The sequence below is a fragment of the Balaenoptera acutorostrata genome, chromosome 9 (assembly GCF_949987535.1).
Source record: "Balaenoptera acutorostrata chromosome 9, mBalAcu1.1, whole genome shotgun sequence".
In the NCBI taxonomy this organism is placed as follows: Eukaryota; Metazoa; Chordata; class Mammalia; order Artiodactyla; family Balaenopteridae; genus Balaenoptera; species Balaenoptera acutorostrata.
Window position 1 is genome coordinate 50,341,359 of NC_080072.1, and position 18,928 is coordinate 50,360,286.

At 46.8% G+C, this 18,928-nt stretch overlaps 1 protein-coding gene across 1 annotated transcript in view; it reads right to left on the reverse strand.

Annotated features, from left to right (window-relative positions):
* Positions 1 to 18,928, reverse strand: part of DNHD1 (dynein heavy chain domain 1) — an 85,328-nt gene that overhangs the window by 15,003 nt on the left and 51,397 nt on the right. The window contains 9 exon segments of the mRNA XM_057553263.1: positions 1,777 to 1,879; positions 1,954 to 2,158; positions 2,357 to 2,565; positions 2,760 to 4,356; positions 14,370 to 14,658; positions 14,889 to 15,081; positions 15,252 to 15,429; positions 15,630 to 18,516; positions 18,620 to 18,717. Coding sequence (XP_057409246.1) covers positions 1,777 to 1,879; positions 1,954 to 2,158; positions 2,357 to 2,565; positions 2,760 to 4,356; positions 14,370 to 14,658; positions 14,889 to 15,081; positions 15,252 to 15,429; positions 15,630 to 18,516; positions 18,620 to 18,717 — 5,759 coding nt within the window.

Here is an 18,928-nt window from a genome sequence, read left to right on the forward strand (position 1 = left end):
AGCCTAGATGTAGACATGGACAAAAATATTAATGAGTGCTCGGACAAAAAATATGGAGTTCAATTAATTTTTGTTGAGTACAGTAATAAATAAGTGAACCAATTGAATATGAGAGGGAAAAGAGATGGAGGGGTCCAGAATGACGCCTGGGATTTCGCTTAAATGACTAAGTGGATGGTGATGCCATTTCCTGAGGTAGACAACATTGAAAGAAGTACACACCATTATGGCTGTTGAGTGAATGCCCCTGAGACTATGAAAATCTCATATCCAGATTTTGGGGTTCTTATGTTGTGCTCTGATGTAACTGACCCAGGGATCAAAGAATAATAACACCCCTAAGCCATATCAACAATTCCTGGTATTATCCATTTTGGGAAAACGTAAGGCCCAAGACAAGAAACTAGAATTTGGAAAACATGGGAAAGAGGACTCCTGTCCATCTATGAACTTCTCAATTTTTTGGCATCTCAACTGAGTCTTCATGTTTAATCTAAGCTAGTGACCCTCTGTGGCTGATGGTAGGCGGGCACCAGTACTATGAGGACTGCACAGAACACGTGGGGAGTAGATACATGTACTTAGACACAATGTAAGCCGTGCCCCTGGAGTTGTGCAACACTGGATGACAGCCCTGAGGGCACCCATCAGAAGAGGCGGGTTAGGCATTGGGAGCTGGAAGCCCTGAAAGCCCAGTAGAAAGTAACTCAGATTATCTGCTCATAAGTTGATCACTAGTTTACTTCACTGTAGTTATCCCTGAACCTTCATCAAAAAGTCTTGTGTAGCAGGAAGGAAAAAAAAAAAAAAAAGCAATTTCAGAATTCCTCTTATTAAAAACAAAACGAAAGAAAAAAGTGTCTTGATTTTAGGAAAACACTATTAACTAAGAGTGTTTGACTATAGAAGGTGTGATGACCCCACTGCTACCAGTTTTAGCTAGATATGAGCGGTTTGTTTATTCAAAGAAGAAATTGCTCTGTATAACAAAGCAACAGGATTTAGGGTTTGGACTAGAAAGAAAAACCTCTTATTACATGAGCACTGTATCTGGGGAGCTCTAAAGGAAAAGTGGGGTGGCTGAATAGCATTGCGGAACAGTATTGTGGAGATGGGAGGAGGAGAGAAAAGTCCGTCACTAGCAAATGCCCTGTAGAGGAAGGTGACAGAGAAAAATTCAGGACACTGAGCTCTAGTATGCCATTTAATCTATTTCTGGTTCTGTTCTAGAATGTAAATGGCCCCCACAGCCATCTCCCATCCGCTGTACATAACAGTGTATATTTTTATATATACAGTGTATATATTTGTGTATTTGGTGCTTTTGTGGAAGGAAGCCGTGCAGGGACAAAGCAGCATGGGAAGAGAGGACAGCTACAGGAGGTGTGCCAACCAGCAGTGATAGAGAATCCAGGAGAAGAGGATTACAATGAGAGGGGACCATGAGGATGTAATCCTGCCCCATCCCCAGTGGGGATCTCTGGAGAGCTTGGGGAGCATACTGAAATTCACACAGTCAAGGTACTAGGGACAACCAGAAGCAGACACTTGGGTTTCATGTGTTTAGAGGAACCAGCCCGATCTCCGCTGCGCCATGGGGAGCTTTGAGCCTGAGCTCTAAAGGAGGAGGTGGCAGGAATTAGAGAGATCCCCTGGGGAAAGGGGGACTCTCAGGAGACAAGAACTAAGGTTCCGTCTGTATGGTTCCTCCAAAGTCCCTGTTTGGGCTCCTGCTTTGACCCTACGGTGCATGCCTCAAAATCCTCTCCCCTTTACCTTGCGGGAGTTTTTCAGCTGCTGCTCCAAGCTGACGACCAGGTTGGCGTGGGCACTGTGCTGCTCAGTCAGCATCCTCAGGTTTCCCAGGGCATCCCGGATCCTGAAGACACAGTGTGCCAGTGGTGGACCTGAGGGAGCAGAAGGAGGTACGGGGGAGGGAATGGGGCCACTCACCGCCGGGCCTTGTTCTTAATCTGCAGGGTCATCTGTTGCTGCAGCAGCACGAAGTTGTCCAGGAAGTCCAGGAAGGCCTTGGGGGTGACGAGAGGCAATTCCGGGCACAGGTGCCCATGGTAGCTGGCAGCCGAAAGGTGGATGAGAGCCATGGATTTGGCCACACTGGGAATTGAGGCCTGAAGGTCTGGGCACTTCAAGAAGTCTGCAACAGGCATGGCTTTAGCCTGGACTTGTGAGTTCATAGGGGAAGAAATGACAGAGACCCTCTCCTGGCTCAGGAAGGAGGGCAGAAGAGGTGAAGGGGGCTCAACTAGGTTCTAGAGAGAGAGACTGACCTAAGTAATAATCCTCTTTAGAACCTGGTCAAGATGAGTGGCAAGGACAGGTAAAAAGGGCTCACCGTCATCAAGGGGTGGGCTCTGAGCACCCTCCAGATGGTGCTGGGCCACACTGACCAGGGAATCTTGGTCCCAGGGTTCATAGCAGTCAGTGCTGGCGATGGCCAGTTGAAGGAGCCTCAGGAAAAGGGTGGAGGGCAGCTGTTTGTGGGCCTGGTCCTCTCCGATCAGGATGAACATGTGCAGGTGGCTGCACACCTGCTGGTAGAACCTGTGGGGCAGGAGCTCAGATACCGTCCTCCGCTTTATCCCTGTTTGCCCATCTAGGTCCCCATCCCAGCCTGACGCCTCAGCCCTGCTCTCCTGTGCCCTCACAGTAGCCCTTCGGTTTTGTGGGGGGTTTTGGCCTTTGGCCAGGGTGGGGCAAGAGCAGAGCAGCCCCTAGCTTGGGGTTCTTGGCCTCACCTCTGCAACAGCATTTCCTTCTTGACATTCTGCTTGACACTAAGGTTGTCCCTGGGGAGATGTTCTTCAATGTTGTCCAGATCTGCCTCTGTGTACTGGTCAGGGAACCTGCCTGAGGTTGCCAGGGCCAGCAGGCGATGAAGGGTAGTGAGATTCACACCCTTGGGCACCAGCAGGGCCACTGGCTGGCCTAACATGCCAGCATGCCAGCTGGCATCCCGTAGACACTGGAGAATGGCCTCCTCTGATCCACGTGGCAGATGGAAGAGGCGGGCCTGACAAATGCTAGCAGCCAGAGTGACGGCAGTACGGCGCCCAGTCCCCTGAGCCCCCGAGAGCAGGAGGCCATGCTGCCTGGGCCTGGCTAGCACCCGGACCAGGCGGGCCACGTGCTGGGCCATCGAGCGGCACCGGGCCAGGTGGGGGCTCAGCTTCAGCTGCGCAGCTGATGCGGCCAGCTGCTCCTCCAGGCTCACCCACTGCCGTTCCAGGTACAAGTTGGAGCTCTCCGAGTTGGACCGTAGTATCAGTTCCTGACTGAAGACCAGGTCTGAGGGCTTTTCCTGGGGACAGAGCAGTAGCACCGGGAACAACAGGGGGGAGGTCACGTCTGCCTGGGTTGTCTTCTGCCACCAGTTCTTGGATCTGTTATTCAGCTGGAGTTTGTAGCTGGAGGTCCCTGTGCCTTCCTCCTGGCTTATCTTCTGACTTAAGCTCCCTGCGGTCGCCCTCTTTACTGGTGCTCTGGATGGTGCTGAATCATTGGACAGTGAGCCTGTGGCCTGAAGGCCGCACAGGTCCTCCTCCTCCTCGGTCTCACCGCCGCTGTTGCTCAAGTCCTCCCACTGGGCCAGCTCCCCTTCGGATTCCACTTCAGGCACCTCCTCTTCCTCCTCTTCCTCCTCGTAGCCCTTGCCCAAGCTCTGGGGCGCTGGCCCACAGCAGAAAACATTCTGAGCTACCTCTAGGAGCAGGTTGGCACAGAAGGAGCGTTCCCTGGGGCTGTCCAGCCGGTCACAAAAGGTCCTCTGTGCCTCATGCAACCAAAGACGCACTATGTTGCGCGTGGCCATCATGACTGCCAGGCGGGTGCCACGTAAGCCGGACACCCAGCGCAGGTGCTCCTGGTGGTTGGGACACTCCACAAAACCCCGGGAGCCCACCCTGATGGGCAGCAGCTGCAGGCTGCCCAGCAGCTGGCTCACAGAGTGCAGGGAGAAGCGGTAGTGTGGGCGGAGGGGTGAGGGCAGAAAGCAGTTGCCCACCGCCTCCCAGGCCTCCACTGAGGCCCGGACCAGGGCTCTTGCTAGAACGCTCTCCCGCTCCACAGAGGGGAAGCTCTCGAGCCAGGCCTGGATGCTGGGCACGTGCCTGCTCAGCAGCGTGGCCAGGGTCACGCTGCCCAGGGCCAGCACGGTGAAGAGCCGAGAGAGGCGTGGGCACAGCGGGAGCTCGCAGAAGCCTGGCACTGTGGCAGTGGCGAGGAAGTTGACCATAGGCTGCAGCGTCTGCACCTCCAAGGTGCTGTGGGCATACACGGTGCCGTCTATGGCCTGGCGCAGAGTCTCCAACACTGGCTGACAGCTCTTCTCTGGGTCTGTGGGCCGTGAAGAATAACAGAGAGAACAGGCGTAAGTCCGCATGACAGTGTCACCCCACTCCCCTCCCTGCCTCTCTGGGTCTGCTCCTGGCACACACAGGGTTCTAAGGAATTTATGCATCTGGTGTGTTGGGACTTGGTCATGTCTGAGTAAGTTCTTCTCTCTCCCTCGCACTCTCCTTAGGAGTGAGTGATTTTTCCCCCTCTTCTGCCCCAAATCCTACCTCTAAGACCAATTACATATTCCTTAACTGAAGGTTAATGAGTAGGAAGGTTTGGAAACTGAGACTGATGGAAACATGATCTGACCACAATAGAGGGAAAAGTGCAATCATCACAGTCAAACATAGTTGAGTTATATCTCATGCACACTTTTATAAAGTCAACTTTATTAAGAAATTATTTATATAAAATAAAATGTACATATTTTAAATAGTTCAATGAGTTTTGACAAATGTGTATGCCTGTATAACCACCACCCCAATGATACTTAGGACACTTTCATTGCCCCAGAAAGTTCCCTCATGCCCCGTCACAGTCAATCCCCTGTCACACTGTCCCAGGAATTTCTATCTGATCTGATTTCTATCACTATGGATTAGCTTTGCCTGTTCCAGAACTTCATATAAGGGAATCATACAGTATGTAGTTTACCGTGTCTGGCTTCTTTCACTCAGCATGATTTTGAGATTCATCTGTGTTTGGCGTGTATCAGTAGTTTGTTCTATTTCATTGCTGAGTGATGTTTCATTATGAAAATGTCACAATTTGTAGATCCACTGACACATTGATGGACTTTTACGTTGTTTCCAGGTTTTGACTATTCAGAATAATGCTATGAACATTCATGTATAAGTTTATTTGAGAACATACATGTGCTTTCATTTCACTTGGGTAAATGCCTATGAGAAGAACAGCTGGGTCATATAGTAAGCATACATTTAATTTGTAAGAACTGTCACACTTTTTTTTTTCATAGTGGTTGTATCATTTTACACTACCAGCAAAGTGTGAGGGTTTCACTTTCTCCACATTTCACAATTATTATCGGTCTTTCTAATTATAATCTTTCTAGGTGTGAAGTACTGTCCCACGGTGGTTTTAATTTGCAGTTCACTGATGCCTAATAATATCGAGCACCTTTTCATGTGCTATTGGCCACTCATATATTTTTCTTTTGTGGAGTGTCTATTCAAGTCTTCTCCATTTTTTTTTTTTTTTTTTGTAAAAGTCCTTGGTGCCCAGCATGGCGTTCAAGGCCTTTTTTTTTTTTTTTTTAATTATTTTTTAATGCTATTCTTGTCTGCTTACATTCTTTTTATGTATGTATGTATGTATGTATGTATGTATGTATGTATGTATGTATGGCTGTGTTGGGTCTTCGTTTCTGTGCGAGGGCTTTCTCTAGTTGTGGCAAGCGGGGGCCACTCTTCATAGCGGTGCGGGGTCCACTCTTCATCGCGGTGCGCGGGCCTCTCACTATCGCGGCCTCTCGTTGCCAAGCACAGGCTCCAGACGCGCAGGCTCAGTAATTGTGGCTCACGGGCCGAGTTGCTCCGCGGCATGTGGGATCTTCCCAGACCAGGGCTCGAACCCGCGTCCCCTGCATTGGCAGGCAGATTCTCAACCACTGCGCCACCAGGGAAGCCCCTCTCCATTTTTTTAATGAAATTTTTCTTACTGAGTTATAAGAGCTTTTTATGTATTCTAGGTATAAGTCCTTTGTCAGATATATGTATCATGAATTTTTTCTATGGCTTATTTTTTCATTTTCTTAACAGTGTTTTGAAGGACATAGGTTTTTAATTTTGGTAAAATACAATTTTTGTATCTTAAGAAATCACTGCTTCTAACCAAGTTCACACAGATTTTTCTCCAATTTTTTTTAAGTTTTATAGTTTTAGCTTTTGCATTTAGGTCTATAATCCATTTATAATTGATTTTTGTGGATGTTGTGAGGTAGGATTCAAGGTTCATTTTTTTCCCCCCACACAGACATACAGTTGTTTTAGCCCCATTCACTGAAAAGACTATCCTTTCCCTCATTGAATTATCTTGGCACACTTGTTGAAAACCAAATGATTGTATATCGGTTCCTTTAAGCTGTATCCATGTCCTTATATCAATATTACACTTTCTTTTTTTTTTTTTTTTTTACAAGTCAGTTCCTGTGTCCATATGTTTTAGACTTTTTTTTTTTTAATTTATTTTTGGCTGCGTTTGGTCTTTGTTGCTGTGCGCGGGCTTTCTCTAGTTGTGGCGAGCGGGGGCTACTCTTCGTTGCGGTGCACGGGCTTCTCATTGCAGTGGCTTCTCTTGTTGCGGAGCACAGGCTGTAGGCGCACGGGCTTCAGTAGTTGTGGCTCGTGGGCTCTAGGGCGCAGGCTCAGTAGTTGTGGCGCACGGGCATAGTTGCTTCGCCGCATGTGGGATCTTCCCGGACCAGGGCTTGAACCCGTGTCCCCTGCATTGGCAGGCGGATTCTTAACCACTGCGCCACCAGGGAAGTCCCAATATTACACTTTCTTGATTACTGTAACTGTATATAGCAAGTCTTGAAATCACTAGTGTAAGCCCTCCAACTTTGTTCTTCTTTTTCAAAGTTGTTTTGGCCCTTCTAGGTCTTTAGCATTTCCATATAAGTCTCAGAATGAGTCTGTCAATTCCTAAAAAAAAAAAAAAAAGAAAAAGCCTGCCCAGATTTAGACTGGGATTACAGTTAATTTATAGATCAATTTGGGGAGAATGAGCACCTTAACGATGTTGACTCTTCTGATCTATGAACATGGTATAGCTCTTCATTTACTTAAATCTCCTTTATCTCAGCAATATTTAGTAATTTTCAGTGTATATCTTTCACTAAGTTTATTCCTAAATACTTTGAGCTTTTAGATGATATTTTAAATATTTAAAACTTTTGATTTCCAATTGTTTGTAATTAGGATATAGAAATAATAATGATTCAACAGATTGACTTTGTATGCTGTGACCCTGCTAAATTCACTTATTTATTCTAATAGTTTTGTAGTTTGTTTTTTTTTTTTTTTGATAGATTCCTTAGGACTCTCCGTGTAGTAAATCATGTTATATGCTAGTAGAGACAGTATTACTTTGTCTTTTCCAATTTTAAAGGCTTTTATTTCTTTTTCTTATTGCACTGATGTGGGTCTCTGGTGCACTATTGAATAGAAGCAGTGAGAGTGGACATTCTTGCTTGTGACTGATCTTATGGAGAAAGTGTTCAATATTTCACAATTAAGTATGTATTAGCTGTAGATTTTAATAGATGCCCTTCATCAAATTGAGAAAATTCCCTTCTTTTCCTAGTTTGCTGGGAGTTACCATAGTGTTGATCTTTTTTTTTTTTTGGCCGCACCGCAGCATGCAGGATCTTAGTTTCCCAACCAGGGATCAAACCCATGCCTCCTGCAATGGAAGCATGGAGTCCTAACCACTGGACCACCAGGGAATTCCCAATAGTGTTGAATTTTATCAAATGCATTTTCTTTATCTAATGAGGCGATGTTACACTTTTTCTCCTTTATTCTGTTAATGTCATGAATTACATTGATTTTTGAATGTTGAGTCAACTTTGCATTCTTGGGATATACCCTACTTGATCATAATGTGTTGTTCTTTTTATATGTTGCTGAATTTTACTTAATATCTCATTGAGGATTTTTTTAAATAAATTTATTTATTTTATTTATTTATTTTTGGCTGCATTGGGTCTTCATTGCTGCACGTGGGCTTTCTCTAGTTGCGGCTAGTGGGGGCTACTCTTTGTTGCAGTGTATGGGCTTCTCATTGCGGTGGCTTCTCTTGTTGAGGATTCCAGGCTCTAGGCACACGGGCTTCAGTAGTTGTGGCACGCGGGCTCAGTAGTTGTGGCTCGCAGGCTCTAGAGCACAAGCTGAGTAGTTGTGGTGCACGGGCTTAGTTGCTCCACGGCATGTGGGATCTTCCCTGACTAGGGCTCAAATCCGTGTACCCTGCATTGGCAGGCGGATTCTTAACCACGGTGCCACCAGGGAAGTCCCTGAGGATTTATTTTTGCATTTATATTTATGAAAGATCATGGTCTATAATTTATTTTCTTGAAATATCTTTTCAGAACTTGGTATTAGGGTTATGGTGGCCTTATAAAATGAGTGGAAAAGCATTTACTCCATTTTCTGAAAACCTGTGTGTAAGTTTCCATTGTTTTCTTAAATATTGGATATAATTTAACGGTGTAACCTTCCGGGACTGGGGATGTTTATTATTATGAATTCAAATTTTTAATAGACGTATAGGGCTATTCATTTTCTATTCTTTTTCCTCTCGAGTCAGACTTTGATAAGTTGTGTTTATCAAGGCATCTGTCCATTTCATCTAAATTGCTAAATTTATTAGTATAAAGTTTTTCTCAATATTCCCTTGTTATCTTTTTTAACATCTTTAAAATAAAACCTCTTTCATTCCTGATGTTGATAATTTATATTTTCTCATTTTATTTCTTGATTTGTGTTACTTGGCGATTCATTTGATTTATCTTTTTCAAATTTTGGCTGTATTGATATTTTCTGTTGTTTGTGCTTTATTCCGTTTCATTGATCTTTATTATTTATCTCCTTCTAATTACTTTGGGCTTAACTTGCTCTTCTTTTTCTAGGTTCTTAAGCTGAAAATACAGATCACTGATTCCAAATTTTTCTTCTTTTCTAATATAAGCATTTAAAGCTATAAACTCTCTGAGCACTGCTTTAGCTACATCCTGCAAATTTTGATGTGTTGTGTTTTCATTATTTTTCAGTTCAAAATATTTTCTGATTTCCCTTGGAGTTTCTTCTTTGATGCATGAGTTATTTAGAAGTGTGCCGTTTAATTTCAAAGAACTGGGGATTTTCTAGGTATCTTATTATTACTGGTTTTTATTGTTACAGTCAGAGAAAAATATTCTGTAAATTTTAATCCTTTGAAATTTATTGAGACTTATTTTATGCATATGGTCTGTCTTGGTGGATGTTCCATGTGCACTTGAAAAGAAAGTGCATTTTGCAGTTAGTGGGTATAATGTTCTCTAAATGTCAATATGGTTGATAGTTATTCAGATCTATATCCTTATTTTCTCTATCCTTGTTCTATAAATTATTAAGAGAGGAGTGTTAAATCTCCTACTATGATTTTGAAGCATTACTTTTTAAAAAATATTTATTTATTTATTTTTGGCTGTGTTGGGTCTTCGTTGCCGCATGTGGGCTTTCTCTAGTTGTGGCGAGAGGGGGCTGCTCTTCATTGCAGTCAGTGGGCTTCTCATTGCAGTGGCTTCTCTTGTTGCGGAGCATGGGCTCTAGGCAGCGCGGGCTTCAGTAGTTGTGGCTCGCGGGCTCTGGAGTGCAGGCTCAGTAGTTATGGTGCACAGACTTAGTTGCTCCACGGCATGTGGGACCTTCCCAGACCAGGGATTGAACCCGTGTCCCCTGCATTGGCAGGCAGATTCTTAACCACTGAGCCACCAGGGAAGGCCCCTTACTATGATTTTGGACTTGTTATTTCTCCCTCATTTTTGTCCGTTTTTTTTCTTCATATATTTTGAAGCTCTGTTTTAGGTGCATACACATTTTTGACTTTTATGTCTTTCTGATTAATTGAATCTTTTGATTATGAGATCTCCAGCTCTCTATAATACACTTTGTCTTGAAGGACTTTCATATTATTATAGCCACACAACTTTCTTATGCATACTAGTTGTATGGTAAATATTTTGCCTTTAAAAGCATCTATCTGTGTTTTTAATTTAAAGTATATCTCTTAGATAGCATATAGCTACTTCTTACCTTTTCATCTAGTCTAACAAAGCTGTCCTTTTATTTAGAGTGTTAGTCCATTTACATTTAATGTAATTACTGATATGGTTGGTTTAAAGTCCACCATATTGAGGCTCTTTAAAAAGCTAAAAATAGAGTTACCACATGATCCAGCAAGCCCACTCATGGGCATATACCTGGAGAAAACCATAATTTGAAAAGATACATGCACCCCAGTGTTCACTGCAGCACTATTTACAATAGCCAGGACATGGAAGCAACCTAAATGTCCATTGACAGAGGAAATGGATAAAGAAGATGTGGTACATATATACAATGGAATATTACTCAGCCATAAAAAAGAACAAAATAAGGCCATTTGCAGCAACATGGATGGACCCAGAGATTGTCATATTGAGTGAAGTAAGTCAGACAGCGAAGGACAAATATCGTATGCTATCACATATGTGGAGTCTAAAACAAATGGTACAAATGAACTTATCTACAAAACAGAAATGGAGTTACAGATTTAGAAAACAATCTTATGGTTACCAGGGGGGAAGTGTGGGAGGGATAAATTGGGAGATTGGGATTGACATATACATCACTACTATATATAAAATAGATAACTAATAAGGACCTACTGTATAGCACAGGGAACTCTACTCAATACTCTGTAATGACCTATATGGGAAAAGAATCGAAAAAAGAGTGGATATATGTATATGTATAACTGATTCACTTTGTTGTACAGCTGAAAGTAACACAATGTTGTAAATCACCTATACTCCAATCAAAAATTTTAAAAAGTCCACCATATTGTTGTCTTCTATTTTTTTTATTCCACTGTTGCTCATTTCCTGCTTTCTTTCACATAACTTAAATATTTTTATACCCCACTGTATTTCCTTTATTGGCTTTTTTTGTTATACTCTTTGTTATTAGTATTTAGTGATTTCTCTAGGGCTAACAATATGCCTCCTTAACTTCTCAGTACTTAGAAGTAACACTGTACCACTTCACACCTCATACCTAACCTTTCCCACTTCCTATTTCACCTTCCTATTTCACATTTCACAAATGTAAGAACCTTAGAATGGTATAATTCAGTTTACTCACTGCTCCCCACCCTGTCCTTTTACTACTGTTCCAATTTTTTTCACTTCTACTTACATTTCCAACTCTATCTAACAATATTATTATTTTTGTTTTAAACTACCAGCTATCTTTAGAAGAAATTAAGAGACAAAAAATGGTTACTTATATGTACCCACATATTTACTTGTCCCTGATGCTCTTCATTCTCTTCTGTAGATATGAGTTTCCATATGATATTATTTCCCTTCTACCTAAAGAAAATCTTTTAGCATTTCTTGTAGTACAATTCTAGCAGCAATGAATTTTCTCAGCTTTCATGTATCTGAAATATCTTTATTTTATCCTCATTTATAAAGGTTTCTTTACTCAGTAGAGAATTAGGGTGACAGGGTTTTGTTTTGTTTTTTCCCTTTTAGTACTTTAAAGATGTTGTACTGGGACTTCCCTGGTGGTCCAGTGGTAAAGAATCCACCTTCCAATACAGGGGACAAGGGTTCGATCCCAGGTCAGGGAACTAAGACCCCACATGCCGCGGGGCAACTAAGTCCACGCTCCACAACTACTGAGCTTGCCCGCCTCAGCTAGAGAGCCTGCGTGCCACAAACTACAGAGCTCACATGCTCTGGAACCTGCATGCCACATCTACAGAGCCCACACACCCTGAAGCCTGCATGCCACAATTAGAGATGAGAAAACCCACACACCACAACTAGAGAGAAGCCCGCCTGCCCGCCGCAACGAAAGATCCCCCGTGCCTCAACGAAGATCCCGTATGCCGCAACTAAGAGCCAACACAGCCAAAAATAAGTTAAAAAAAAAGATGTTGTACCACCACCCTCAGGACTCTGTTATTTCTGATGAGAAGTTAACCATTTTTAATGTTGTTCATGTGTACATTATGTGTCTTTTTTTCCCTCTACTTTCAAAGTTTTTCTTTCTTTGGTTTTTCAGCAAGTTGACTAAGATGTTCCTAGATATGTTTTTCTTTTTATTATCCTACTTGGGGATAACTGAGATTTCTATATCTGAAAGTCAATATTTTTATAGAAATTTGGGAAAATGTAGGCCATTATTTCCTCAAAGATATTCTTCTGCCCTAGTCTCACTCTTCTTTCCTTCTGAAACTCCAACTATATATACATTGGATTGAAGCTCTTTTCATAGTCAATATTTTTCCACGCTTCAGGGTTCACTGACTCTTTCTTTTGCCATTTCCAATGTGCTGTTAAGCTACCCAGTAAATTTTTCATTTCAGTTATTGTATTTTCCAGTTCTACAATTTCCATTTAGTTGTTTTTAGTAGTTTCCATTCCTTTGCTGATATTACCTCTATGTCCACTCATTAAGCTCATATTTTCCTTTCAGTACTTGAATGCTCTGAAACTCAACTTCTAGACCATCTCAGGCTCAGTTTTTTATTGACCATTTTCTCTTGACGGTGGGTCAGTTTTCTGTTGTGTTGTATGTATATTAATTTTTTACTTTATACTGGATGTTTTGGTGGCTTTCACCCAAGGACAGCTTTTACACTGCCAGCTGTGTATACTTCACTCTACAACATTGCTTACAATGTTTTCAACCTTCCTGTTGAAATCTTGTCTTGGTTGCCATTCACAGATCTGGCAGTACCACCTTTTACTCTTTCTATTATCCACTGACATCCTGATTTCTTGTGTGAATTCACTGAGAAGGCCAAATAATTTAGTTGGAAGAAATTGCTGGTTTTTAGCCAAGCAGGCTTAAATTTTAATCTTGGTCTGATACTTACTGGCTAGAGTGTCTTGGTCAAGTTATAAAATCTCCCAGTTTCTTTATCTTTAAAATAATCATAACAAATCTCCATCTTATTAGGCTTTTATGAACACTAAAGATGACATAGATAAAGCATGTAGCATATAGTACTCAATAAATTATACCAAATATTATTAAGTACTTATACCACCTGGTTCAAGTTTCTACATTGCATAAGGACTCCAGTGTCTAACTGGACAATCCATCTAAAGCTTTAGCCCACTGACTTCCTTGACTTCAATAACCTGTACCTATACTTCATTTTTGCCCATTCCCATGGCCATATTTGGAAACCGTCATCATCTGGATTTGACATCATATTGCTTTAGAAACATTAAACTTTAATAACCCAAACTTTCATCACAATTTCTCCCCTTTCCTTCCTTATCTTTTCTTCTACAAACTCTTACTGAGAACTTACTTCCTGCTGGGTCTATCAAAATGAGTGAAACAACTCTCTGTTCTGATGAAGCTCAGAGTGGGATGGCAGGGACAGGCCAGTAAACGTACAGTCATAAAACCGTATTTGTCATAGATTTTTGTACAGAGCACAGAATGAGTATCGAACCTAGCCTGGAGGCCCAGACTTCCTGGAGGAGATATTGCCTGAGATTATTTGTAAAGAATAAGTAGGATTTAGCTAGATAAATGCAGGAGAGAAGGCCGAGAGGATGGCGATCCCAGAGGCTAGAGGAAGCCTAACTTACTGGATGCCTGCATTACAAAGTTGAATCCAGTTAGAGCACAGAGCATAAAAATCTAGAGAAGAAAGACTCATCACAAGAAACCTTGAAGAGCATTTGCCAGAGTTCCCGGTAATGACCGCCTGAACCAGGGAAGATGGAATGGAAATAGGTGGAGAGGTTTGAGAGATACTTAGGAGGCAAAATTAAGACACACGGTGACTGGATATTGGTGAGGGAGGGGAAGATGTCAACAAGATTTCTGGCTACAGTGACTGGATGGATGGTGGTACCAGGTACTGAGAGGGCATATGAGAGCAGGGTTTTGGGGGAGGATGATGAGTTCAGAGTTGGATCTGTGGTGTTAATGGGACAACAAGGTAGAGATATATAGCAGACTGTTAGATAAACAGATCTGGTGCTTAGAAGAGGATCTTGGAGATGGAGATTTAGCAGTCAGAGCATAGAGATGGTGGATGAGGCCATGCAAGGGACAGAATTATTCAGGGAGCGTACGTAGACTGAGAAGATATTAAGGATGGAACACTGAAGTTTGGTCTGTAGGTGTATGTTTGAGAGTCAAATATTGCTAGGGCTTTTCCAGTCTCAAGAGTTGACAATGACTCCTTCCCTCCTCCCAGTTCCTTACCGGAAGCAGCCAGGTGCAGATCTTCCAGCAGGAAGAGAAGAAAGCCTTTGGAATCCACGTGCCGCCCAGGCCACGGGCTGGCTTGTGATTGGCCCCGGACCCCCCGGCTCAGCAGGAGGCGAAGGTGGGTGGGACTGACGGCAGGGTGGATGGGGCTGGACGTGTAAGGGTGCCGTGGCTCCACTAGCACCTCCACAAAGGCTGACTTCCCCGTGGCTGCCTCTCCAGCCAGCAGCACCGGGTGACCCTCTGACAGAAGCAGGTCCACCACGTACAAGAGCCGTTCGGTCTACAGGACAGGAGCAGGGCTTACTGTGGCAGCTCCAGGTTAGCACAGTAATCTAGCCGAAAGTAAAGGTCTAGCAATCTTGTATTAAAGCTGTATTTGCAGAACACTGCATGCATTCTGGAGACTGTGCAAACATTTCAAGGAATGGGAGCAGGTAGGCCTAGGACATGGACTGCCCCAGGATATCTCTTTGAGCCCCAACCCCAGCTACTGCCCCACTGTCCTCACACCTGAGGAGAAGGGTTGAAGGTGCCCTGAGTTCCCTTGATGCGGCTGCCCAGGTATTGGCCATTGAAGGGGGCCAGCGTCCCATCTTCAGGGCATACGTGTAGATCAAACACCAAGGCTGAGGCTGGTAGCTCAGGGTAGTTGGAGAGGCAACTAATAGAATCCCTCAGGAAGGTATCAAAGAGGGGCCAGAGCCTGCTCAGATGGACATACAGGCAAAAGTGTCAGACAGTTACAACAGTTCCATTTGTGATACACTCACACACTCCACCCTCCCCCAACAATGTCACCTGGGTTTTGACTCCCATGGGCCATTCATTCCATCTCAGCCCTCTGCATCCCCCATCCCCCACCCCTGTAGATACCTGGAGGGAAGGTGGGCTCCAAAGCCCCAGATCAAAGCAAAAAGAAAGCTGCTGACAGCCAGCAAGTGCTCCCTGCGCTTACTAGGCACAGCGTCACTGTCAACCTGGTACCGGTGCAGAGAGCTGCTTTTCGAGGACTTGAAGCTTCGGGCCACAGGATCACAATAGCTGAGGTCCTCTGCAAAGGTCACCATGGCCAGAATCGGAGCCCCAGGTGGAAAAAGGGGAGGGAGGTAGGGGAAGAGAGTAGAGGTTGGCTATTACTTCTCACTTTCAGTCCCCAGGCCCAAGTCCACCTAAGAACCTGGGCCTCAGGCTCGAGCTATATCCCAGCTATCCTCAAGGCTACATAGCTCTCAAATCAGCCCTTCCCTTCACCTGGGATATGTGCCTTCTCCTTCTCATCCATGCGCAGGTGTGGGTCAAGCAGACAACGCAAGATACGGGCCAAGCTGGTGACTTCAGCCACACCTGGGCAAACGGCCCGCTGCCCATGTACCTGCAGCAGAGAGCTGGCACCCTGGCAGGTGAGGAATCGGAATGTGGCAGGCACCAGCACTTCTGCCAGGTGGTTGAGTGCAGTGACAGTCTGGAGCTGCAGGCGGTACTCCCGGGGCAGGGCTGCCATCAGGACGCTCAGCATACCCTGCCAAGTCTGCTCCCCCCCGCACCAGACTAGGGCACAACGGCCCACCGCTGTGGGAGACATGTCTGTTGCATCTCCCACCTCCATCAAAAGAAAAGTACCTGGGGGTCGTGCTATTTGCTGACCATTGGGGAGGCTAAGCTGGGGGGGGTCACCCAGGAGGCAAGTGATGGAGTCCAGCCAAGCAGCACTGGGAGCCCCATCACATATTATCCAGTGATGAATCCCCACTGATTCCTGCACCTTCCCCCTCGGGCCCACAGTCTTACACCGACTGGCTTCACGAAGCAGCCTGGGGAAGACACCATGGTGCCAGCAGGGGCCCTCCAGCCATCCCAGGAACTCCTGGGGGCTGAGGACACTGGGATACAGGTGAGTAATTTCCACAGGCTGGCAGCTCTGGGTTGGGGGGTCCTCCATGGCTGCCAACCGATTCTGGATCTTAAATAAGCTGCGCCAACATGTGGTCTTGCCACTGCCTGCAGGGCCCAGGAGCAAAACACCTGAGGCCTGGCCCAGGGCCTGACTCAGCTGCTCCAGGGACCCCAAAATATCAGGGCTGGGATGCAGGCCTCCTTGCTGCAACTCCTCCACCAGCAGTGACTTCCTCAGCCTGGGGGTTACAGGCTCTGCCAGCACCTCGTTGGTGGTAGGGAAGAGCCCACAGAGCAGCTTTTGGAGGTTGTGCAGGTGGACCCCATCCAGTATGCTGAACAGTGGGGAGCGCAGCAGGGCACGCAGTAGGGCGGCCTCCTCGATGGCGGCTAGGCTGTGGGGCTGCTTGGACTCGGGATCCTCCTTGGTCATGGTTAGAGCCTGTATCATGTCTTCCAGCACCTTCTTCAGCAGGGGCAAGCGGCAGGGCAGGGGCCCAGACACCAGCTCACACTCAAGGGAGAAGAATTTGGATAGGCGGGTAGCCATGCGGGAGGCGTCCCGTATCCCCGCACCCAGGAGGGTCAGCTCTGCCACTTGCCGCAGGTCAGGCAGTGTCAATGCCACAGGCCTCAGTAGTTGGCGCAGGTTGGCAGGCACGGCAGGGCTCAGGGCACACAGCGTCAGGAGACAGCCATAGCCAAGGCGCACGTCCACGTGACGTTTCTCAAAGAAGCCACTGCCAAGGACCTGGGGGTGGGTGGGGTCGACGGTGCTGGTACTTCGGGAAGCTTCCTGGTACAGTGGGGCATAGAGGTGGCGCAGTTCGGCCAAGCGCTGGCCCAGGGCGGAGAGTAAGCCAAGGGGCAAGTGCTGAGCTGCTTCTAACAGCAGCCAGCCGCCACCCTGCAGGGCCCCGTTCAGGTAATTGCTCAGGCTTTGGGCCTCCATCTGAGGCAAGCAGGGCACCACCACCAGCTGGCGCCCCAGGGCCTGCGCTAGCGTCTTCACCATAGCTGCCTTGCCCACACCATCAGGGCCCAGTAGGGTCCCACAGGCCACCTCTTCCAGGGCCAGTAACAGCACTAGGGCCGGCCGCTCAGGAAGCAGGCTGGGGAGAGACCCCAGTCTGGGACCCAGGTACTCGTAATTGTACCGGAAAGACCGACCCAGCACATCTATCCAGCATGCAGCTGGTGACAGAGAAGTCTCAGTAGGTGCACGAGACTTGGGACTCTGCAGGGGGCTTTGGGGAGTGGGGTGAGGCGAAGCCAGGTGGTACTTGAGTTGGCGGGCCCAGTGGAAGTCCGTCAGATCACTGACCTGGTGCTCCTGCAGCAGCTGCGCTATATCCCGGTGAGTCACTGTCATGACCAACAGGGCGCTGAGCAGGCTGGTCTGGCGGACAGAGGGCAGGGGCTGCTCACCCTGAGAGGCCCTCTGGGCCCGCAAAAAATTCACCAGTACCTCAAGCTTGCGCACGTGCATGGGGACCGCGGCCAGGGCCTTCCCTTCAAGCAGAGCCTCCTCCATGTTGGCCCGCCATACCACCTCCTCTGCCACCAGCACACACTGCCACGGGAAGGCCTGGACCAGGTCCAGCCAGTGCTGGACATACATGTGCGGGGGCGACTGGCTTTGCTGGGGCGGCTGCCCGAAGGCCTTGTCTAGGGACGGGCCCAGAGCAAGACGGGCAGCTACACAGTCCTGCAGCATGTGCACCAGGGCCAGACGCAGACACTCCTCCAGGGAGGCCAGCCACCTGGGGAGATCTGGATGCAGAGGAAGGGACGCCGGCAGCTTCACCTCCTCCCCACCTGCCCCGAGCACTGCAAGCGCCTCCACCTGAGTCTGTGGGCTTGGGCTTGACTCCTGGTCATCCGTGTTTCTATCAGTTCGGCTGGACTTGAAGCTCACGGCATGCACGTGAGGAAAACAGCGTCGTGCCCATAGCTGGGCCTCACAGGGCTCCAGCGGGGCAGCTAGCAGGGCCACCAGCTCACTGTCACTGAGGAAGAAGAGGCGGGGGAAGTGAGCACACGTGGCATAGAGCACGCTCTCCAGAGCCACAATGATGCCCTCCAGCTCCACGGAGCCCGCTTGCAGCAGTTGTTGCAGCTGCTGGCCTTGGAAGGAAGGGCTCCGCTTGGCACTGGGCACTATAAGTGACAGAACCAGGGGGTCAGCTACAGAGATCCTCATCAGGGTCCGATACTGCTCATCCATGGCCGCGAAACGGGAGCGCTGTGGTGAGAGAGAAGGTAAGAGTGAGGGCGGCATCCCCCTCCCACCCCGAGCCCCACTGTCCAGTAGCACTTGCCCACCCTGCCACACCCCCCTTCCCTACCAGGTCAGAACTAGGAAACTGGATCTTCATCTCATGCAGAACTTTATTCAAAAAGATCCACTTCTGCTGGAAAGTCACCCACACCTGCAGCAGGGCACCTGTGAGAAGCAGCCAGGGGAACACTGGAGGGAGACTAGGGTTCTAGCTTCTGCGAGGGGGTCCAGCCTGCTCCTGCCCTCTTGGGATGCCCCACCCCCCAAAAACTCTGCTTAGCAGGACCCAGGGACCTTGCTCGAAGGAGAGAAAACCTGCAGCGTGAATAAAGACCTGGTCACTTCAGCCCAAGAAGTGGCCCTGAAGGAGGTCCTC